This window comes from Pagrus pagrus (genome assembly GCF_965226575.1).
Source record: "Pagrus pagrus genome assembly, chromosome: 16".
Lineage (NCBI taxonomy): Eukaryota > Metazoa > Chordata > Actinopteri > Spariformes > Sparidae > Pagrus > Pagrus pagrus.
This window is the reverse complement of record NC_140200.1, coordinates 10,423,079-10,447,547: the sequence shown is the minus strand read 5'-3', so window position 1 is coordinate 10,447,547 and position 24,469 is coordinate 10,423,079. Positions and strand designations below refer to the sequence as shown.

Sequence of the window (24,469 nt, the reverse complement as noted above, 5' to 3'; positions counted from 1 at the left end):
AACAGTCTCCAGAACCTTAATAAAAGTCAGTCAACCGTACACTAACAATGACTCGCTCAGCCAAGTGAAGGGTACAGCTTCAGTTCAGCCAAAAGTGTAAATATAGTTATTTGTGGGTGACATTTTCTCTGTCGCTGGGTTTCTAGGGACAATGTCTCCACCTCCCACTTGTCTAGACAACACAGTCGCTCCATCATTAAAGCACCAGGCCATGGCTACACATTTCCCCACATGAAAGACTGTTGCCTCACAACTGGCTTTGCTTCAGTGTCAGATAATTGCATGGAGTAATAACTTTGTCGCTGAATCTGAGTCAGTCACATAAAAGGTTGTCAGGTTTTCAGGTTTTCAGGTTTTCAAAGCCATTTTGCTCATTCAACTAATTAAAATGACCCATGGTATCCTATATGAACATATATTTATGTTTCCCCTTACTGGTCAAATTTCAACTCTGATCCATCCCATTCACTTTGCAAGCCTGCCTCTAACCAAACCCTAACGCTATATCCAAAAAAAGTGTCAATACAAATAGGTGCCAACTGCCTCCAAATGGCCTGAAACACGCTCCTAAACACCCCCTGGGGGTGTGCCCCTGACACTTAGTCAAATTTCACCTCTGATCCTTCCCATTTACTTTGCAAGCCTGCCTCCAACCGTGACCCGAGATCCGAAAAAGTGTCCGTACAGAGCAAATATACCCCCAGGAAACAGGCTCCTAAACACCCCCTGAAGGAACAATTGAAAAATGTTGCCAAGGACACTTTCACCTCTGATCCTTCCCATTCACTTTTCAAGCCTGCCTCTCACCAAACCCTGACCCCAGATCTGAAAAAGTGACACAGAAATGTGCAGATGAATATAAATGTTGGGTTGATGGTTATCAATTCTTTGCTCACATGTGATGCAAAGACACCTACATTAGTTAGAAATAAGTTACTAGATATATAATACTAGAATTTTTAACTTCCATACACTGCTTGTATAAAAAAACCACACATTCGATACTAAAATACCGAAAAAGTCATGAGCGTAGAAGAGCTGAAAAAATGTACTGAAAACATACCAAGACATTAAAAATAATAATGATAATAATAATTATAATAATTGTTTTTTAAAAGTGTATTTAGCTTCAATACAATCAAATGTGGAAATCGAATTCTTTTAAACACGTGGTATTGAAAAAATATCCAAGTATCAATACTTTTGACCTTAGATAGAAATTGTTATCATTTATCCTGATAACAAGTCAAAAAGAGGTCAGAAGAACAACTTCCCAATACAGAAAATGGGACCATTGGAGGTGCACATAAATAAAGGGTTATTGTTGCTAGAGTGTAACTCCTAATCAGATTAAATCAAACTAACAACCATGATGGTGCTGATTGGCTTAATAATGACTTTGATTCTTGTCCATTTAATCATAAATATTTATGTCTATAGAGAAATGCTGAGGGGCTTATAGATTTATTGGTTTTAGATTTTGTGGTGCATTGAGAACTAAAGCTTCAAAAAGATATTCCGTGCTCCACAGTTGAACACTCGTCAGTTCATTTAATTCTTGCCCAAAGGCTCATATAATGAGCTGAGAATAGGAGAGTTAATAACATGTAGAGACACGGATGAGTCTGAATGTAGCCGTCAGCACTACAGTACACCGCATGAACACACATACACACTTAACCTCATTTCAAAGGAAGAAAGCCCTGGAGAGTCTATACACACACCTGAACACACACATGCACATCTGCACGCACAGATATACAACATATATAAATATCTATGATGGAGTATTGGCTTTTACAATCGGAAAATAAAGAAGAGAAATATTTGTCACCCAGGCGGCTCCTTGACACATGAATTACATGCTGTCAGCTCCAGTTAAACTGCTTTTTAAGTGTTCATTGGTAATTTAAAATTATGGCTTGTTGATCAACTTTATGATCATCTTCACAACACTCAGTCAAGCCAAACTGAACTGAACTGTGGTGATTTATCTTAAGTTTTAAACACTTTTTTCAGTCAATTCAATCTCAACCCACTGCCAACAGCAAAAACCGACATGTAAATACAATTCCTACTTTCCTTTTCTAAAGGCCATGTTTTACGGATACTTTCAGATTAAATAAACATTTAAACAGATTTTCTAAGATTGTGTTCAATGTACTTCATGATAATTCCTCATCCATATGATCATGTCTAAAATTGTTGTTTTTTCATGGCCAATTCAACATGTTGCCAAATTCACCTTTTGGCCAACAATGGCACATTTACTGTGATGTTGATCGATTCGCATTCACCCAGTACAGGATAAAATAGACTGCACACGAAGACTGACTTTCACAGCAACAAACTGTGCGGAGATGAATGCTCTCAACACCTCACTGACCCTTTGTGCACTTCCCAGACCCTTGAAAGACCCAGAAGTGGAGGTTCCCCTTCCTAACAAAAACATTTTTTTTCCTGTTGGAATAATAAAAATGGCTTGTAAATCTTGGGATCTAAGTGGTCGGTCGGACTGGTGGGACAAGTCGGCCGAAGCTGCAGGCTGTTTGTGAGAGAGAAAGAGGACCAGTGTGAAGAGAAGTGATATGGGTCATAGGGGTGTGAGAGCAGGTCGGCGCTCTACAGTGAGAAAACACTTTATGGCTGAGCTGAAGGAACTGGAGTCTCTGTGGGTGGTTACCAAAGGCGCTCCGAGTGTGTACGACTGTGGATTCATGTGTGTGTGAGAGTTATACAAAGACAGAGAGAGGAAAACAGAACGGCGCCTGTGGGCTCTGCATGGTATAGCATTGACAAAACACTGAGGTTAATGATCTCACACGTACACCGGGCAATATTTCACGTTCTCGCATCAAGAGGTCAGCCCTTGGGCCATTTCCACTACATGAGAAACACACTTCTTCACACAAGCAAAATGCACTCTTAACACACAACACCGCTGTCCTCATTTAACCACACTCCTAAAGGTACATCTTCCACCTCCCTCGGGTATCACTTAAAAAACAAATCTATAAATCATAGACTAGGACAGTCTGTGGGGAGTTTAAACTGTAAATTGCATACAGTAGAGAGACAAAGATAGATGTGGTTATGAAGAAATAAAGAAGAGAGCAGGTGAAGTGACTATATTAAAAACATCTGGGCCGGCAGTGTTAAATGCTGAGTGTGTCAAATAAAAGCACTTACCTGTTGAGTTGTGGATGCAGGGTCATAAAGGATAGAGGTCAGGTCCCAGAATGAATCCATGTGGAGAGAAGAGGAGAGCAACATTAGAGCACAATAGTTTCATTTGGCAAACAAACGGCTTACAACAAATGCATTCAAAATAGGGCTGGACGATATCGCTTTTAAAAAAACTCTCCTCAAAAGCACGCTATGTTTCTGACTAAATACCTCAATATCGATAAACGGAAGATACCCCATGCCCAGCAGAGCTTCTCCCCTGGGTACAGCCAGTACAGGGCAAACCACCCAAAAACAAAAGAGAATCAGTTTTCCAGCACACCAGGATACAACTGACACTATTTTATTAAAAAGTACATCAATAACAACAAGGAGTGAACTACGTGTTTCCATGTTGCTTCATCAGATTCGCTCTGTGTTGAACTGTCAACAGGTGTTTCTTTAAACGCTCAGGTGTTGATCAGCGGAGAATCCAGCAAGGTCACATTCCCAAATAGCAACAGCAACAAGCCACAACAATTCCACTGTACAAAACTATAAACATACATTGCCATTTTACACAAGATAATGAGTCATGTTGTAGGGACAACTATTGGTACTTTCACAAAATATTAACACAAGGAGATCTCTGATCAATAATCACCAGTAATGTGGACATAATGACTAAGTGGGTAAAGAAATGTATTAGAACAAGTAGAACAGTCTGTTAAGTTTAGAAAACGACATCAGTTTAATGGATTGCCACCTTTAAAACCAGGAGAAGACAACACATATGCCATAGCAAAAGTATCAAAATATAAGACGATACAGAGTCTCATATCACGATGAAAAGTCCTGATTTGAACTTGATAGGATCAAGGATGTCATCAAACCACTAAAACAGGTTCAGTATATTACAGTATACGTGTTTTTAGATTTAAGTAAGTGCTAGGGTTTCAAGGTGTCATCTGAAAAAGTAGGTTTTCAGCGTTCAGTGGAAGACAGGCAGTCTTCCTCTCTGACTTCAGTGGGTATTTCATTTGACCACTGCCGGTAGGAGAACAGAAGAGCGACCACAAGGTCCTCACTGCTATTGCTGCACCGGAGGGACAACAGTTACAGAAATGTCTTCAACCTCTCCACATACTCAAATCAAACTGAAACCTGGAGAAACATTTTGCAGAGAGAAGCAGACTTTAGATGACCCATTTAGCTTATTGCAGATTTATCAGTATCGGTGTGTCGGCTGTAACAAGAAACTGCAGTACAGAAATTACTTGATATGTCTGAGGTAATTCAGAAACAGAGTGTCCATTATTGGTTCATCCACCGAGGCAAGACGTCATCTAAAGACATCACCGTGACCTCAATAGTATGTCGTCTCACTTACAGGATACATGTCTGTCCAAGTACCTCAGAAGCTATTTAAAATATTTTGTTTGCAGCATAATTGACATGCAAATAATTAAGTGTTATCATCATTTCAGGTTCAGTTACAGAACCAGTTTGTAAGTAATTATAATAACAGGTCAGGAAGTTTTGATGTCTGTATCATATGTTGTGCAACAATTAAATCAACTGAGACGACAACAAGATCATAATATGCAAATAAACCCCCAGGAGAGTTGTGTTTGTGTGCCGTGTCACGACATGTCTGCTTATCCTACCGTTTAATAAGAAGCTTGAATAGATCAATGAAGATGTATGATTATCTATGAAGCTTATCAAGAGCTGTCAAAACATTAGATAATAAAGAGTCGAGAAGCCTTTAAATATCCTGTGAATAACATCTGTGGAGAGAGTGGACATTTTCGTTTACTGGCAGCCAGACTCAAGGTCACAGTAAAGGCTGTGTGTTGCTGTTTATGTTATACTGACATCGATGTGGTCTGCAGTGATTTCTGACACTTTTCAAAAACGCAAAATTGAGAAAGAGCTAAAGCTTTGAAAATGAAGGAAGTTCAACATCTTCCTTTTAATAAAGCGACCAAGCTACAGGAACAGATAAGGAGAAGAAGAAGAAGAAGAAGAAGAAGAGGTGCTGTACCTTCTTGACAAACAAAACATTCTGTTCACGTCCGCAGTATGAGTCAGTTCTCAGTAAGGTTATTAAGACTGATGTGAGGAGGAGGAACAGAGGGAGAGGGTGAAGGAGGGCATGAAGATGACTGATAGAGAGATACGTAAAAGATGTGTGACTAATCCCAAATCAATTTGACTGTTTATTCACCAACAAGTTGTCTTTTCTCAGTTCAGAAAGAGGTAAGGAAAAAAGGTAAGTAAAGGTAAACAAGCATGTGAAGGAGGAGTGACACAGGAGTACTTTTACTAGTTTTCACAAGAATCCTGCATGCTGCCGATAACACGCACTAACTTAATTCAGTGTGCACAAACAGGTTGATCAACTGCAGACATAGACTCCTTGATATGGTCTCCAGTTACAAACGGATCAAATTCTTCTGGTAGTCTACTAGTAATAACAACACTGTCTGTTGGTTGGTTTGAATCTTTGCTTGCCTGCATCTCAAGGATGATCTGATTTGAGGTTCATTTTAGTGTGAACCTTTCAAATCCCATTCAAGATTCAAAGAAACGCACCATGTTTTGAATCTGGTTGTTCAATATGAGCTGTGTACAATCTATGATAGCACTTAACTTTCCACAAGGGATTAAAAGAGCAAAAAAAAAGACCAAACCAACCAGAAAATTAGACGATTGAAGATTGTTAAAAGAAACTTCATGTAAGAAAGGGGTAAAGAAGAAAAAAAAAAAGCATGTTGAGACACAAAAATAAAAATCTCACCTGGAGAGAGGGAGATGGTAATAAATGCATAGCAACTGATAATGTGGGTTTAAATAGAAAAACTGGCAAGAGTGTGACGTGTGAGAGAGAAATGTGTTGATGAATACTACTGCAGCACTGCTAATAGGCAAAGTCACACCTTGGATATGTTGTTAGTGGGGAGGTGGAGGGTGCGCGCGCGCGCGCGCGTGTGTGTGTGTGTGTGTGTGCGTGTGTGTGTGTAGAGAAGAGAAAGGGAGAAACTGCAGCATGATCATTAAAACCCTTCCTCCACCTGCACAAAGGATGAATGAGCAGTCACTATTGCTCAGTCAAACTATCAACATATCTTACTGTTATAACGTCAGAGTGTGAAATATAATACAAAAGGAAGTTTTTTGGTTTTTTTTAACGTATATAAAGTGTTCCTTATAGAGTGTTTCTATATAGTGAAAGCAGAATTTCAACTACAAGATACGCCAAAGTTAGATTATTAAATCTAATCCAATACAATAGCACTGCAAAGGGTTTTTTTAGCCTCTTGTTTTTGATGTAGGTGGACAAATCCTTAGAAACCTATCAATATAAAGCAACAGCATCCCATATTACAGCCCTCCGAAATAACAATAATCAACATCCCACTGACACAGCTTTATTTAAGTTGTATATGTGTTGCATTTAATGCTGGACTGTCTTGAATTGCATCAAATTTACGCTAGATGTATCAAATAAACGAGTGTATCAGGGCATAACAGAAAATAGGTCCTCAATGCATGTGGTTCAAATGTAATTAATGAAATAATGTATGAATTTAAAAAAAAAGTTTAATCTTGTGAATTCTTGCTGTTTAAAGTGTACATCAGGCTCAACAGTGAGTTGTGTGTTTACTGCAGGAGGGAAGGTGTAGTGTATCATGTGTTTCCAAATATAAAACCCCTAATTAATAATACAATAATACAGGGTAAATTATTTAAATGATGGAAGGTAAATAGTCAGGGTGTGTTGTCGTAATAATGTCATCCTGTGGCGCTACTACTGTCCAGTCCAGACCGGACTAAAGGCTACACCAACTGTGAAACTGTTGATCCCTCAATCATCATTAGAGCCTATCTGAACATCCGTGCGTCAGATTTAAAAAAAAATGTCATACTCATCTGACAATGCACAACCTTAGGGACAGCCAACTGGACCAGTCCGTCTTGACACAATAGTTCAGATCAAAGAAGTAACGCTGTAGTACCTGTTATCACACATTCCAAGACCTATTATCTCCGATACAGAGCAATAAAGAGAGCCTGAAAAAATCACCTGAAGTGGCCTGTCCGTCTGTCTCTGCATCAGTTTCCATTCAACTCAGTCCAAGACTCCAGAGTCCTGCTGCTCCTTACCAGGTCATCCTGATCCTACCAAACCAGCCTGAACAAAGCACGCTCACAGTCTACATACTGCACTAAGTGATGATTCTCACACGCTCTGTCTCTCTGTCTCTCCCTCCTCTCTATCCCACTTCACACTGTTCACACATTTCTCTTTCTAATTTAGCTCCCCGTCTCATCCTCAGCTGTTTCATCCTTCCTCGAGAGTTAGTTGTGAACATGTGCGAGAGTAAGCAAATGATTTGCCTAGACACACGTTCCCACCAAAAAACACACAAACACACCTACCTGCATAGGGGTTCCTCTTCTGCTTCCGGCTCCAAATCCTAATCCCTTTAACAGGCATGATGCTATCTGGTCATGACACTGCTCTAAACATAGCGCAAAGTTTGGCCCCATAAAAGGACCATGGCGCTGCTAACATCAGTTTAAAGACTACACACACCGACACACACACACACACCCACTCACAATCACACTTGGCAACCTCTGCACCACATCACTGCACGCGTGCAGAGCCCACACACACGCTGGCCAATCGAAAACCTGTCACAAAGAAAAGAGGGGTGTGTGTGAGGAGGGAGTGGTGCATTCAAGGGGGCCCCTTACCTCCCAACCCCAAGGTTGCTACGGTGATGTGGATGCTATCTGCCGGTGGCAGTTGTTGCCGGGGCGATGCAGCATGGCCCGTACGCTCTTCTAACGGGTCATCAGGCTCCTTTCAAGTCGGGGGTCATCGGCACATACACATTCAAGCGCACACTCACATTGATACACACTTCTGAAATGGATTCTTTGTAGGACTTAGCTGCTGAGCAATCAAGCCTAAAGAATGGTCAGGCTTAATTTGATTTGAGTGGTGAAGGAGAACGCGGCCTGCACAAGGCTTTAGTTGCAAACACACGAATGCAATTTTGGGTAAAAGTTAAATGTCCACTCAACTTTGATCACTGAGTTTCATATGCATATTTTAGTGTCTTTAGGTAGGTATGTTTAGGAGCATTTGCAGCCCTGGAAGGGCTGTGAGTCTCTTTAAGGGACCAGACAAACCAAACCAACAAAGAACCAGTGGTGACCAAGGCCTCATTTCACCTGTGTCTTGGCCAAAAAGCTGCACTTGGACACATTGCCAAGACTACAGCCGCCGACCACCTAGCTTACATGTTCTGTGCCTGTGGAGAGGAAATAAGTCTCCATACCACGAGATAGTGTTAGCCTGTATTCATCCTTTAAAATAATATAGTTAATATAGCCACTTCTACTCAAGAATATGTCTGATAGAAAGTTGCAAATGGCCCTGGTGAAGAGGCAAAACAAAATTTAAGAAACTGCACTGAACGGGTGAAATCAAGAATTTTAAAGCAACGTGCTCAAGACGCTTTCCCTTTATTCTTCCATTTCTGATTCGCTTAGATGTATAGCTGATCATAGTGATTTCTCTCGTCGACGGGCTCCACCAACGTTTCTACATGCTCCACTGACCACAAAGCTGCTGACAAGGGTTGACTAGTGCCAGCAGTGCTCACTGACGGTTGCAACATTGGTTCATCTTCACCCTAAAACTGCAAATGTCTTCACCTCGTTCATACTGTTTTGTCTCTGCATCATCCTTCCCATCTTTTTCCCTCTAGTTTTCTTCCATGTCATTATCAACTCCATCCACTCCTCTCCAGTCCTCAAGCAGACAAAGAGCTTTCTCCTTCTGATGTGATTATGGATGGCTTTCACAAACAACACAAACTGAACCAAAAAAGATAGGGAAGAAGAAACAGGCTCGATAAGTGAGATGGACAATAATTGCTGTTTCCTGTAACCACGTGTCTTCTGCACATCATTTGAAGCTAGTCTGTGTAAAATCAACTCCGACCGACAGTATGTTTAAAGTCAGTGAAAAATGTAATTATGTGTGTGAACAACTCTCAGCACTGCTGCTTACATTGTTTGCCTTAATCATAAGTTGCAAAGCTCCGGAAACCTTTTGACTATCCCTTTCCGCCGACCAATTCATCACTGCTGTTCTACTTTTCCAGTTCAGCAGGAAACAGCGGCGTGAGACGTGTCACATCCTGTGGCTGGTGACGCTGCCCTGGACGAGGGAACAATCAGAAGGAACCATCTGAGGGAGGTGACAGCTGTCTGACTAAGAGCATTTTTCCTCTCAGGTTCTGAGTGTGTGGTTAAGGGTCCGGGGCTGTAGGGAGGATGGGGACAGGGGCAGGAAATGGAAGAGGACGTAGTTGACAGCGCCATCTCCCACAGGATGCTGGGAAATGCATCTCTGACAAAGGGTTAGTTCATGGTTAATGGACCAAAGTGTGGACAGAGAGAGGAGGTTAACTTCAATACCAGCAAAATTACCAGCAAACTACTGTAATCTTGTCTGCAAAGCCCTGCTGCACAAAAGCTGGGCATGTTGGGAAAATCCCAGCACAACTGCAGTCTTTAAAGTGGCTTGGTTGATCTCACTATCCATCATTTCCTTCAAATCCTCCATTCATCTTTGATTACCACATATTCCTCCTTTTCTCACATGTCGTTTAAACTTTTTTTCGGTCTGCCGGAGTGTGCATGTCAACAATCTGGTACGTGTGAAAAATCAGAGCGTGCTAGCCAAAACTGTGGACCAGTATTCTCACAAACACACACACAAACACCGTAGAAACATTTCCACAGAGTGACGATTTCCTCCTTTTATATTCCTTATGCATTTCCTCTCCTCCTTTGTCTCTTCGTTTCCTATGTCTCTTAACTTAACCCTACCAAAAAAAAAAATCCTCGGAGAAAAAGCACAATAGCTGCATGACACACGCAAACCAAATGAGAAACATCAATATGAACACAGAAGGGAAAAAGAGCCAACAGCTAAATGAAGAAGAATCAGAGTCAAAGAGTAAACAACACAACAACCTCAAACCCTGTCTAAAAATGCTGAATAGGCCAACTATCATTAAGGATGTGTTTTGAATATGAACACGCTGACATGCCAACACACACACACACACACACACACACACACAGTGAAGCTGTGCTGCTGTGGTTGAATGGGTTTGGTCCGAACTGACACGGCGGAGTGAAAACACTGCCACATGGGCTGCCTTGCATTCTAACTCTGTCTCCACACCGAGGGTGTGTGTGACCAGACCTTTTTCTCACACTCGTCAACATTCGATGCCAAATTCACACTCATTAGCAACATGAGAAAAGTCGACGAGGCCTTTAATCAGACACACAGAAACACAGTTGAGGTTGTAGAGGTGCACACACACATCTGCATAGAGAGAGAAACACACACACACACACACACACGGAGGACATGTTTAGCTGCCTGGAGACTACAGAATGAAGCAATCAAGATGTTCGATTGAGCTCAGAAACATCTGATCATGCGTGAATACCACGATTCCTCCGTCATAGTCAAACAAAGGGATTAAGGAAGGAATGAGCACAGACAGAAAAATCCAAACATGCAATGAAAACAAGTACCCATTGGCCTGATATCTGACACTAGTGCTGGTAGTAACTGCACCATGAGACAGCAGTATGTGCCTATGAACTTCTGCATGTGTGTCTGGACAGCGTCAGAAAAGGGCTGCAGCAGAGAAAAGACAGCAACAGAGTGCTATCAGTAAATGTCACCACCCCACAGTAGCAGGGCACGCATAAAGGCAGCAGCAACTGTGTCTGTGTTGTCTCTCCGGGGGTTCAGCTCTAGTCAAATACTACATGTAAGTCTTGGCAACACAAGATAAGAGCGATGATAGTGTGTGTGAGTGTGTCCATGAATGAATTCGACATTACACTGCAATGCATTTCATTGAGAGCGATGCCTGTTGATTGTAAGGATGTCCTGAGCGGTATCAGGGACAATCCAGCCATATTTTAGTAAATCCAGAGTGACAAAAATAAACAAAAATCTGCTCCTTTTCTTACTGTACTCTACTATACTACTGCCCTCCTTTATCAAGGCCGGCTTGACACTGAGGTTGGCAAAATACACAGATTAACTCAACTCCAACACTATCATTTGTTGAGAGCAGTCTACGTAACATTTATGTAGGCAATAAGGTTTTCGGTTTGTAGCCCACACTGACTGTCACTCACCAGTTAAAATGACAAAGGTCGCCAGCAGCAGATCATAGAGTTTGTACTCAGCCAAAGATCTTTTGTGAGGGAAGAAGCACCGCTCTAACACTGTACAATCAGACTGAATAGTCTGTTGTTTCCAACATATCCATCACAGCGTCTTCTCCCTAGTTGACCATCAATTTCAGGGGGATGGTTTGTTTGGTTTGTTTTCGAGCAGAACATTATACAGTGTAAAAAAATTAATAAAATCAAACTGTCAGCGCTTTCTGGTGGACAAACTGTAATGGATCTGAATAACCTCAAACCTAGTTCGGCATTTCTGTAATGACATTTCTTGAGTGAGTAACACTGATTGTAAACATAACTTTGGTTTGCTTACAAGTAAACTCCAGAGGGTAATTTTACGTTTGAAATGTTCTGGAAAATGATTGATTGTCAAAGCAAAGTTTCTTGTAAGCTGTGTCGGTCAGTTCTTGACTGGTGGGGGTTTTCCTTACACTTTGTTCAAGACGGCAGAAATTTTGGGAGTAATTATTCCATCAGGCAATTTATTTTGCTCTGCCATCTGGCTTTACGACGAAACTAAGCTTTACCAAAGATGTAATAGAGGAAATTACTCTTCCTATTTGGTGCCATAAAGCAATCAATCACACAGAATACATCATGGCCGCAAGCCTAACTAATAAAAAAATTCTGCCAGTCTCCTCTGTGATTTATTGTTACTAATCACCTCCATGTTTGGCCTCGACAATGTTGACACAATATGCAAACAGTGCAATGGAATAATTAAACAGGCTACTCATAAAACGCAGCTAATCACTGCTTCTTTTTGACCACAATACAGAGCTCTTCTCCATCAGTCTCAGGGCTGTCTCTGTCATAACTATCAACAGGAAACAAAGCAAGTGAGTAAAAAAACTCATAAACTGAAATGAAGAGAGTTGCCAGATTTGCTGAAGGGTGCCACAAGATAAAAAAGAGAAAAACCATAAACACGCACACATACCAGAGGGGAAAGATAATGATCTTTGTGCCGAAACAAGATATTCATATCAAGGTTAACATGCTCATGTACAAAAGGGTAACGCAAAGTTTGGAAACCTGACACGAACTCTGCTACAACAGAGACATAACACTCTACATTCATCTTTCTACATGGGTGTATGAAAATGTGACCTGATTCCATTTACAGTGTCCCAGTGACCTACAAGGAAAAACCAGCTACAGAGAGCAAACTGGTGTGTGTATATGTGTGTGTGTGTTTGACTTACGGTGTGACAACGCTTCAAGCCGTCTGCGCCATGCTACGAGCGGCTGGTAGACGTGAGCTCATACAATGGGCTTCTGTGTGCGGCTGGGTGATGGGGGGAAGAGATTAAACGAGAGGAGAGAGAGAGAGAGAGAGAGGGACAGCACCACATATCACTATAAAACCTGATTTTCAACACATGACTCACAGTGCTGTATGATAGCTAGAATTTAGTCTTTGTAGATGCCATTTTCTTGGGCTACGTTCACTCTATATATGTATTTAGAAGCTACATGACCAATTACATTATTAGCCAATGCTAATTGTATTACATCAGTGTTTTTTTATGAGTGGGCAAGAAAGCCATTCAGAAAATATTGGGGTGCGACCTTTAATTGCTTAAGCGCACATATGGCAAAACTTACTCAACTACACCCAGGCACTCCGCCCAAACTTTGGCAGAGAACGGGGAACTATTGGGGTTGAAGCCCAAACCACAAACCGCTCTATTGCTTCAAACCCCTGAGCAGAAAAATGCACCCCGACTTGTGCAATTCTTGAGCAGAAACAAAGGGATGAGGCGAGCAGGAGGAGTGGCAGAGGAGAACTGCTCAGACTTCGTGTGTCACATCCCCGCTCCTGAAATTGCCTCCCCTCCCATCCCTTCCCCAGCCCACAACCACATGAAAGGCCCACTGGGTTGGGTTCCCATATGGTGAGGAGACGAGAGGGTGTGTGTGTGTGTGTGTTTAGACGGCTTAGCTGGTTATGGGGGCTCCCTCTGACCTATTCCCCCTAGCCTCTTGAAGCCACGCAGACAGCTGTTTTCCTGGAGAACCTTTCACTCTCTCTCAAACTCACACAGACACACACACACACACACACACACACTCCTCCCTGCCCAATTAGGACACCCAGTTATGTTGTTAGTGGCTGTTTACCATAAACTCCCTTCTCCTGTCCTCCCTCTCTACAGTCACCCTGCCCCTTCGCCTCCTGACCTCGCCCCCTCTCTGAATTTCAGCTGTGCAATGTGCAACAACAGAGCGGCCAAAAATGATATGAATGTAGTATTAAGACGCATACGGTGTTTTTTCCTGTGTAGGAATAACAGTTGTGTTTTCAACTGTGTGTCCGATTGTTTGTTGGTTAGTTGGTTTGTCAGCAGGATAACTTAAGAACTGCTGAACAGGTTTCCACGAAACTCGGATGGCGGATGGGTCTAAGCCCAGAATAGACCCCATAAACTACTGGTGCGGATAAAGGGATAAACATTGCTAAACAGGGCGTTTTTCGACATTTTCGCAAATCCTTCAGGGAATAATGCATGAATCTTGATGAAAAGTTGGCGGCAGGGTTGGGCCTTGGCAGAGGTATGCACTCTACAGGGAGACATTCTTATATTTGGGGATACTTTCAAAGCACCCTCATCTTATTTTTTACTCTTTTTACAGTAACAGTCGAGATGCAGCATCAGCCAGTGTCAAGGCCCCCGCTGTTAGAGATAAATGGATCAAGGGAAACGCAACTTAAGACAAACAACTGCAATACCCTGATGCTGAAATGCTGATAATGTTGGATGAAGAAGGGTCTATAGAAATTTGGAGTAAGTACAGTCCAAAACTACTCTTTATTCCAGTCACCAACACTCAGTTTGGTGCTTTTTTAATCCCCTCTGACCTTCTCAGTTCCTCCACCTTATCCTCTCCTTTCCGCTCCCTCTCTTTCTATTGAGCCACTGAGTTGTGACTGTTGCAGAATGGTCAGCTTGCTCCTGGGAGGGCTCCACACTGGCCAAGAACCCGTGTGTGTATATCGGCCTGTGTGTAACTGCGCCGGTCTGCCAAAGAGAATTAGCCTCTATTTTACCTCACTCTGTTGTGTATAGCCCTGTCTGACTTGTCAGCCTCAACGGCACAACGGTCCAAAAAACACTTTGAGAACAGATGCATGAAAAGACGGAGAGAAGGGGCGGAGAGGAGGGAAACGCAATGAGCTAAAGACTGACTCAAAGGCAAAGAGGAGAACATTTCAGTGGAAAGTCTCTACCTTTTCTGTATGAAAACCATGGAGAAGGCCAAAATGTTGTTTCCCTGTTATAATGGCTGATATAGTACACTGCTCTGGGAGCCTGTAAATATTCAATTAGTTACTTAATTAGCGCCAAAGCATGATGAATCTGACTGATTTTGCCAACTGGGAACAGGAGCCAAGATAAATCCATGATTTTCTTTGTCATATTTACTTGCTCTCAGTGTTTGCAGAAGCACAAAAATGTGGTTCAAATTTTTCTCTGACAATAGTGTAAACTGTATCTTTAAATGTAACAGCAAACTGTATCAATAGTGGTGAAAGTTTGAGATTTGTTCCACAGTTGTTGGAGTAAAAATGTTGAAGGTAGAGAGGAGGATGGAGGTCACAGTGCTGTGTTTTCTTGTTTTTTATGAAATGTATATGAGCAGCAGTTGAAGAGAAAGAGAAAAATAAGGAAAGACAGACTGGAAGAGGAGATAACATAAAAAACAAAATGGTAAATCTGGTGAAAAGATAGCAGGACGCGGCACAAAGACCAGACTTATTCATAAATGATTGATAAAAGAGAAAGATTGATGGATTTCTCTTTCCCCTCGCAGCCCTAGGGGATCTGACATTTCCATCCAGACCACTCATCACTGCCTCAGTCTTCCCACAACAAAGACCCTCAGTCTCATCTCCAGACCTCCAGGGTATCAGGGGCCCAGAGGACCTCTGCTCCCCATGGCCAAGAGCCCTCACTGAGCTTCTTAACCTGCTTTCCTACCCCGTCTTCTTCCAGGACCTTTGGCCCTCTACACCAAGTGTTTCCAACAGTCCCATGAGTTGGGGGTGGAGTGGAAGGTGAGGCCCCGACAGTAGGAGACGCAGCTGACAGGTTGAATCCAGCTCGACTCTAGCAGACAGTAGGGGCACATTTTTTAGGTTGAGGGCGCTTTGGGGGGGGGGGGGAGTCTTTTATGTGGTGCTGCCTTGTTAGCTTCTGTGGGCCTCATTGAGGTTGACGGATCAAACGAAGGAATTATGTTGAGTGTGTGTGTGCGTGCATGTGTGTTAGAGAGAGACAGTTAACGATGGTTTGGTGCATTCAGAATGGGAAGAAACAGTGTTTGTAAAAAGGTAAAAGGTCATCTGACCGGTCTAATATTCAGTAATATGCACAATACACACCTAAATAAATCCAAGTCTATCTGTATATACTGTACACACAAACAGCTAAGTTTCCCACACAGTGTCTGTTTGAAAAGAAGCACCGCAGCTTCTGCAACCATAATTTGAATAAAGTGAAGCAAAGCAAGTGAGGAGCTGGACTAAAATTACACCCTGAGCACCACCACTCCATACAATTACAGTGGAAACAGTGCAACTTGAAACAAACAATCCCTGAACACAGACAAAAAGCCCATCGCTCTGAGGTGGGAACCTGATCCTTCACAAACAGCAGTGGATTCAACAGGAATGAAACTGCCCTCCAACCGACTTCAGCCCAGATGACACCACTGACAGGTGCACAATAATAGTAACCTGATACACAAGCATCACTGCACAAAGACTGATATTCCTAAAACTGGAACAAATGCTGTGAGAGCACTGCTCACTACTCAACTTGTTACACTGGTTGCACAAGTGTGCCTAACATTTTTTGTTTAGAAGCAACACAATATAACTTTAGTGCACCCATTAGCACATTTTAATTACATTTCTTAGCGACCAAAATTGCTGCACCCTGGAGCCCTGCTTTGCATTGGCAGCTCGGGTTGGATGGCAGCCCAAAGTGTCAGTATTAGACAATCTGGGGACAAGACTCAACATCTTTTTCCATCTTTCGCCACATTTTGTTGCAAGTAGAAATGGTTATACATTATTCCAGCTTCTCCATTGTAGAAATTTCCTGTTATATTATCATTATTATATACTTTGCCTTACATGATACACAAAACTTTGAATGTTGGACTGATCATCAGATCATTTTGGAAACTATATAAGGGGATTCATCAAGAAATCATTAGTTGCAGCCTCAGTTGAAAACTGTTTTTGCACTTTACAGCTCAGTTTTGCCTATATGACTTCATATTTTGCTACTATGTCATTTCACAATTACAGTCTCAGCGCCTTTAACAGACTCTCTGTGCAGTGCAGTGGTTAAAGCCTCACCTATACAGATCGAATCGAATTGATTGAACTATTATAAAACTGTAACTGGAATTAAACTTCCCTCTCTTGCTGAAAACATTCATACATTAGTGAGCAGCACCCACACGGAAAGCTTTGTTAAACCAACCATCTCTGTGCATCTGAAACCTTTTGTGAAAAAACACCTAGGGGTAGGGAACACACCTAATCAAACAGCTATAATGGTCATGGCTTGCTGCACTCACTCTAGCTCACGCACAAACACCCCCCCTCGGTCTCCTTCCACACACACGCAGAACGAGAAGGTCAAAAACACAGCTGAGTCAATATACCCGGACACAAGCTGGCAGCAGCCTCGAGAGTAGACACGTTGGTTTGTGACCAAAAGTTTTGACCATGCAAATCCCAACACTGTTACTCCCTAAACAACCGTTAAAATACCTTGAGCAAGGCACTTTTAGAGCAGGACAGTCGCATTTGTCTTGGGAAAGTTTTTGGACAGGATAAAGGCAGGTTTATATTTATAATCTGAAAAATCTGCAGACCGGCACAAACCTCAGCGTCTTTAACAGAAGAAAACTCAGGCCAACAACAGCAACAGCTAAATGGCACCGTGGCCATAGTACATGAGCAGCACTTACTCACAGCTCCACTGGAACCTGGATTATAGTGACTCACTGATATAATAAAAACAAGTAAATGTCAACATTCACGTAACAGGCAAGCGATTACTCATATCCATATTCACGTGGATACCTGTGTGAGTACAGGTAAGACACATGTACAAACACACAAACGCTGGTTGTTTCCCATCGTACATTCTCCCGTTGCCTCCATTGCTGGGCAGTAACAGGAATGGGTGTGCAGACTCCAGCAGGGCTTAAGGAGATTAACCATTCTGTAGCCGTATGAAATCATATTCCCCATAATCCCCATCACTGACTCCGAAAATCCCTTCTCACTGTGTGGCATGGGAGGGTTCTCTCTAAATGTGCTCTCTTGTTCTTTCGAACACACACACACACACACACACACACACACACACACGTGCTTCTTGTGCACATGGGCATCTGCACAAAACAGCTGGATGTTTGGGAGAACACTATCATGCAGATGTGTGGGATTACAGCACAAGTGTTTAGGTGTGTGTAAACTTATTAGGCGACGTTTTCTGCATATTAATCAATAGTTGAGCCACATAAATAAAAATGCCAGTTAATTGTGACGCACCCTCTTGCAATTTGGTATTAATCGCAAATGATGCAACATGTTTGTTTGCAGTACTGAGGCACTGAGTGTCTTTTTCTTCAGCTTTTCTTCCTTTTTGCAGTGTAATTTTTACATTCCTTTTTAATTTTTGCTGTGTTTAAATATCCAACACATCCTCAGGCTGTATGTAACTTTGCTTTATCACTTTAATCACTTAATTTTGAACAATTAGAGGCTTGTTTTTCCCTTCAGTTACCCAGACATTTAATCTTAAATAGGTATATCATATCCTATATAAACATACTGTCAAGGTTTTTTAAAGTAAAGTAAGTAAATATCTGCCACTCCTGGTGCACCAGATGGCTTGTTACACAGAGCTACCCGGAAAGGCTCGCCAGACACTGTTTGGAAAAGGGCAGGTGATTGGACGAACCATCTTCCCATCATAGTCGATCACGGGCTAGACTTCAAACAATCGGATCAAAGGCAGAACCCGATGGTTAATTTGCTCTTACTCTCTTACTGAAGTCAGTCGAGAGAAGAGCAAAAACAATTTCAACCACTGTGTATTCAGCCACATGTGCAAAGCTTAAAGCCTGGCAAGACGGATTTGAGGGATCACAAGATCAAGTGGTCTCGCAAAGGTAAAAGCAAAAATGGCTGGCTTTCCTTACTATGCAACATATTGTGAAAACAATGAATACAACATGTTACTGCCTTATGAACAACTTTCGACTTTCACTGGCCTTTTATTTGAAATTAACCAAACTGTGATTTGTTCCTGTTACCTGCGTTTAATGTCACTTTAAGAACATGTTGACATGGCTGTAAAACTGTCTGGTAACCAAGTGCACTTTTTTTCGTATGAGTTTCGATCAATAAACTAATGATGTATTGCAAAGCACAATTATGATCCCACAGTATTGCTTCCATGCAACTGACTTGTTTGTGTGTTTATCCAAGTTATTGTTCTGCTTGAGTGTGGATGCGTGTGTGCACAAGCCGCAACCAGTCCTTCAACCTATGTTTCCCTTCAGGCAACTTTCACGTTTATTAGGATGCATCAAGACTATTAAAGCACTCCCATAACCGTTGCAACACTATGTGTGTTTTATGTCACCGCATATGCGAGTTCATCATGGGGCAAAGGAGAAGTACATTACACAACGAGTGGTTTGGATGCGTCTCAGCGATTGTGTAGCACAGACAGGAACATGCCGTGTAAACAGTGCTTGAGCAGCGGTAGTCTGTGTATCAGGAGAAAAACTGATGGATGGAAGCTTTAAAGGGAGCGAGCACACATGTACGTGCACATACACACAAAAACACACACAATGAGGTCTCTGTGGATGAGGCAGACAGTTAGAGCTGCTACAGAGATTCAGTAGTCAATGGGGATTCCTGTGCGGAGTATGTCATACTTCATAGGGACAGATGCTTTCTCAGACACACACACACACACACACGGCGTATAGCATTCCAGGGAGACCGAAAAAGCATCACATTATGGGCTATTAATTTTGAGTAATTAATGGACAAATTAGCTCAGTAAATAAATAGACTGAAACCTTCTGTGCGTGTGTGTGCGTGTCTGGTGAACTCAAAAACATGTTTCTTCAGACTGTGTCAAAGTGTCCAGCTGCAGACTGAGATGTCCAAACCAAACAAAGAGCCAGAATGAGAATAAACACAGAGAAACTTAACGTTCTGGGAATCTCCCAATTTATCCTGACAAAATGTAACATATGCTGAAATGCTCCAATGTCTTTGTGAGGTCACATCAACTCATGAAAATGTAATAAAGGCTGTGCTGACCTACCCTGAATCAAGTGTAACAGCAATACAGTGAAGGAAAGACAAGGAGGAAACACTCAACTAAAACAATCATCCTTTGATTTTCAGTCTCTTTTAACCTCTAATGTAGCCAACTCTGATTTTGCATCAAAGATAGATCATGTCAGTGGTTGAAACGGCTGTCTGATGGAAAAACGTGCAATATATTTCATACATTATTAATGATTAACTGATTATTGATTGTTAGGGCAAAGAAATTGCTTACACTTTCCATTCCTAGAAACAACCATACTGTATACCTCATGCACTCATGTGTATTGTATGTGGGAGTTATGTAGGAGGGGGGTGGGGTATGAATACACAGTATATATAATAACCCAGGTCAACATGTTGACAATGGACCATTTGACCGTTGGCAGGAATTGAGGACAACAGATTGTGTTGCCATTCTCTGACAGAAACACACAGAGGGCAGGGCGGTGACCAAGACAGGAAGATAAGCTTTTTGAAACAGAAACAAGCTTGTCAAAACTTCACATTTTTATCAATATAGTTAATTATGGTGTCCCTCAATACTATCAGAATTACTGGATTGTTGGATATTGACTGTCAAATTAAGACTCTGGCAAGACATTCATAGAGCATTTAGATGATGCTGGTGGTACTATCAGACCGTCCTGGTGACCACTCTGTCTTAAATGAGTGCCTGGGGCACAACTCTCACACAACAGGGACATAATTCCCTTCCTCACACCACCACCATCTACACTAACATTGCTGACACTCTCAACTGACTCAAATCTGGGAATTTTCCATCACATAATTGGCAGAGACATAACCAAGTTGCACAATGCACATGACAGAATAAACAAATGATGTCCCGCAGATAATAAACACTGTCTGCTTGCCTGAGACAAAACCTCAATCACACTTGTTAGTCAGCCTGCTTATTCAGCTGACGAGATTCAAGCTGTCTGTTTGCAAGACTAAAAATATGCCTGAAAAGAGCCAATGGCCAGCTGTTTTTTAAGGAATTATGTGCCAAGACAAATATAGCCACAGCTCCACCCTAATGTCTCATCTTCCCATGCCGAGTTGCAAATATTCAGCTTGATCCCAAATTCAACTGTTGCTTGTTTCGTCTAGTTTTCACAACGGATTCAGAAGAAGCCCTGGCTCGTTGTGGTCTACATTCAGGAGGTCTATATTGATGCATATCAAAAGTGAATGGTGAGGATGGCTGCAGGACGCTATCACTCACTGCGCTTGTGTGCATGGGCGTCTGCGTCTGTGTTTCCATGTGAGCGTTTGTTAAGTGGCACAAGTGACAGATGTGGCAGAAAATCCCTGTTTATTTTTCCTGCAGCGGTCACGGAGTCACAGAGAGAGTGTGTGTGTGTGTGTGTGTGTGTGTACGAGTGTGCACAGTGTGTTTCCAGGCCTTGAGTGCAGTAAAGTGCAGATGTGGGATAACAATAGCCTTTATGTTCCTGTAAGATGAGCTCCCACCTGCTGCAATATGTCATTATGTACTATATGGATGTGTGTTTGCCTGCCTGTCTGTCTGTCTGTCTGTCTGTCCACCTGCCGTACCCATCACTACTAGACTGTAATATTAGACAGGATGTGCTTAATCCTGTGTTTTGCTGCCATCAAAAGTGGTTGTCGGGTAAGTTTTGTTTCTTCTGACACCTTAACAAGGGGCAGCTATTTCATCTCACTGTTGGAAATAGTAGACACTCACACCAAGCGCTAATGTGTGGGAAGGTGTGGGGTTGGTAAGCAGTGGACCAAACCACTGTGAGGTGTATATGAAGGATGGCTTGACCCATTGTTTTGTATCTATTATTAGCACAAGTGTTTTCAATGCATGTTATGATGTTACTCAAAATTTTATGTTTACAATGCTACAGGCCAGACCTATTCATCGGGTGGCCCTTTGATCCTTTAATTAGTAGGCTAATTAGCCCTTCATCAGTAATGTATTTTGCCAAGCACATATATTCTCTTATTTCACTAAAAAGTTTTAAACCCAGGGTGTCAAACAGACAACCATCTTCTGAGGTGCACTGTTTGTTTCTTTTTGCAATTAAAAACTAATAAAGTGGAGGAGACAAAAAAGTGTATTGTTTTAAGACATTTAAATTCCAAGCTTTGCAGTTCAGACATGAGAAATGTAAAAAGTCTGTTGCGGTTTTTTCAAATCTGGTCCTTCTGAAAAGTGGACAACTCTCCCTTGGGGGCGGTCCGGACCCCTTTGTCCCCCGTGTAAATTCCATGTATGCACCTTATGAAACGCCCCAGACAGGTTTGTTATGGTACAGTTACACTGTAGTTACAATAACCATTAACCACCCATGTTGCATCCCTGTGACTCCATGTGCTAAATCCATTTATACCAACCACAAACATGGGGTTTTCCCAAGATGTTGCTCTGTGTGAAGGTGTATATCAATAGCTAGCATTGTGTTGTAGGTTCAATGGATAACTGTCATGAAAAGCCTGACAAACTATGAGCAGAGGTTAAGCTACAGGATATAGGCTAAATCTGAAATTAAAGGCTCATAAAAATACGTTTTTAAGATGGTGATAAAACGAAAAACAAGACATGAGGCTCACTGTAGCAAAGGACAACAGATGTAAACAATCTCTATCACAAAGACCACAGAACAAAGCTGCTTGGAAAAACAGCTGGGAATGAGCATCATTGCGCATCTCAATGATGGTCTGACCTAAATTACACAGTACATGTCAAACTGGCTGTAAAAATGGAGCGGTGTGAACATCAGGCAGTGATTTTAGCAAGATCATTAGGCGACTTTTTCTAAACACAGAGTGAATCAAACGTTACAGCACTTATCTCGTCATTTTGCGACTTGAAATTAACTACAGCAATTCCCGATTGTTTCAACAAGTGTGCTCCAGGTTACTGCAAAAAACTGCTGCAGTCAATGTTTGCCACCCAGTGCTAGAAAAATAATAAAGCTGCCAAAGTGCTTCAATTTAAAGCTCTTTTTGTGTGCAGCAATAAGCCTCTATTATAGATTTTTATGGACTGAAACTGACATCCATTTCTCATGAATTCTCTGTTGCCCTACTCAGCACTCCCGGCTATAGACAATAAAAAACATTAGATGCCAACAACCTCTCTGCTGTGTCCTACTCTTGAGATATCTGTATGATGATACATTATAGTATTAAGTAAATCTGCTCACTCACACTCACCAGGCTGTGTAATTACAGTATATTAATTGAGTCTAAATGCAAGGATCAGAAAGGTTTACGACCAATCCTCAGAGCACCTGATCACATAATTAAAACCGCCACAAAAAGGTCCAACCTGACATTCATGAATATCAAAACACATTCAAAGAGAGGATGTGATATAAAGGCACAGATGGAGGAGGCTCAAAAAGTAAGAAAGAAAGAGATACAACAAAACAGATGTATAGAGCGAGACAAAACACATTTTATAAGGGAGACAGAGCGAGAAAAAGATAAAGGGCAAGCACGAGCCTCGTCTTTGTTGTGGTCAGCGTAGCAGTATGAGGGCTGACATCAAAGTGCAGAGGATGGACAGGGATGACAGAGGAAAGGTCTGGAAGCCATATGAAACAACAGGAAGAGAGAAAGGGAGAGAAATATAGGACGGGGAGTAAGAGAGAGGCGAGAGAGGAAGAGACTTTAAAACAGAGGAAGGAGGGAGGCGAAAAGGGAGAGTGGCTGACAATGGAATATGCTGAAACCTCATGTCACATCTGTGCACAGACGCACAGAAAGAGTCCCATTCACTCGACGCGAGCCGTGAAAGTGTTTTGTCAGATGTTGTAGAGAAATATACAATTCCTCAAAAAGGCAAATTTGGTTATTTTTTAATTTCAGTCAAAGCCGAGCTCAGGCTCATCTGTTCCCTACAGACTTCCCCTCCTCTCTGCTGTCACTTTAGCTCTTGTTTGGTTCTCCAGAGGAAATACAACTGGACCTGAACATCTGGATATCGGTGATATGTTTCGCCAAAACAATAATTGTGTAAAATCTGGACCACAACCTCAATTTGAACTCTGGGACTGCACTCTTTAAGCACACCATTTTTAAACATGTACAGTAATGGAATAAATCGGTTGTAATGCAGCTAATGTAAAATACAAACAAATGTGCATAAATTCCGACAGTTATACCACACTAATATGTTGAAAACTGCTTAATGACACTAGGATACTTGCAATATAAAATGTAAGGAGTTGTGCTGCTAATAAAAGTGTGCGTTAGTGAACATGTGCTTGCATCTACAACTATATCTACACTTCCATCTACTCCAGGAGATGGAGGGGTGTCTCCTGCTCCATCTCTGGATCCTCCTCCAAGCAGAGGTCACCACAGTGGGAATTAAATCTTGCTCATCTCCCCGCTGGCTGGTTAAACCCTGGATTACACTAGAGCATCCACAACTGCCGGCTTGACGTCCTGCAAGTCCGGCATCTGGCTCTTCCGAGTGTGTGAACGTGGCACGTGTGTGTGCTTGTGGACAGCCATGATTAAATCTCGTCAGAGACTTTAGGCTGTGTATGGCAATTAGGGCTGCACGATATGGTAAAACATTTATCAAAGAAATTACAGCTTCTGCCATTTCTTTCATTGGTT

The 24,469-nt window shown here is 41.9% G+C and overlaps 1 protein-coding gene across 4 annotated transcripts in view; it reads right to left on the bottom strand.

The window, feature by feature from the left end:
• The window catches only part of nhsl1b (NHS-like 1b), a 104,384-nt gene that overhangs the window by 74,404 nt on the left and 5,511 nt on the right, over window positions 1-24,469 (bottom strand). The window contains exon 1 of one of the 4 annotated variants that reach the window (XM_084378496.1): window positions 7,256-7,345. The exons of the other annotated variants lie outside the window; for them this stretch is intronic. Coding sequence (XP_084234622.1) covers window positions 7,256-7,295 — 40 coding nt within the window. The 5' untranslated portion in view covers window positions 7,296-7,345. Of the gene's footprint in view, window positions 1-7,255; window positions 7,346-24,469 lie in introns of those variants that run through there. 4 annotated transcript variants of the gene reach the window in all.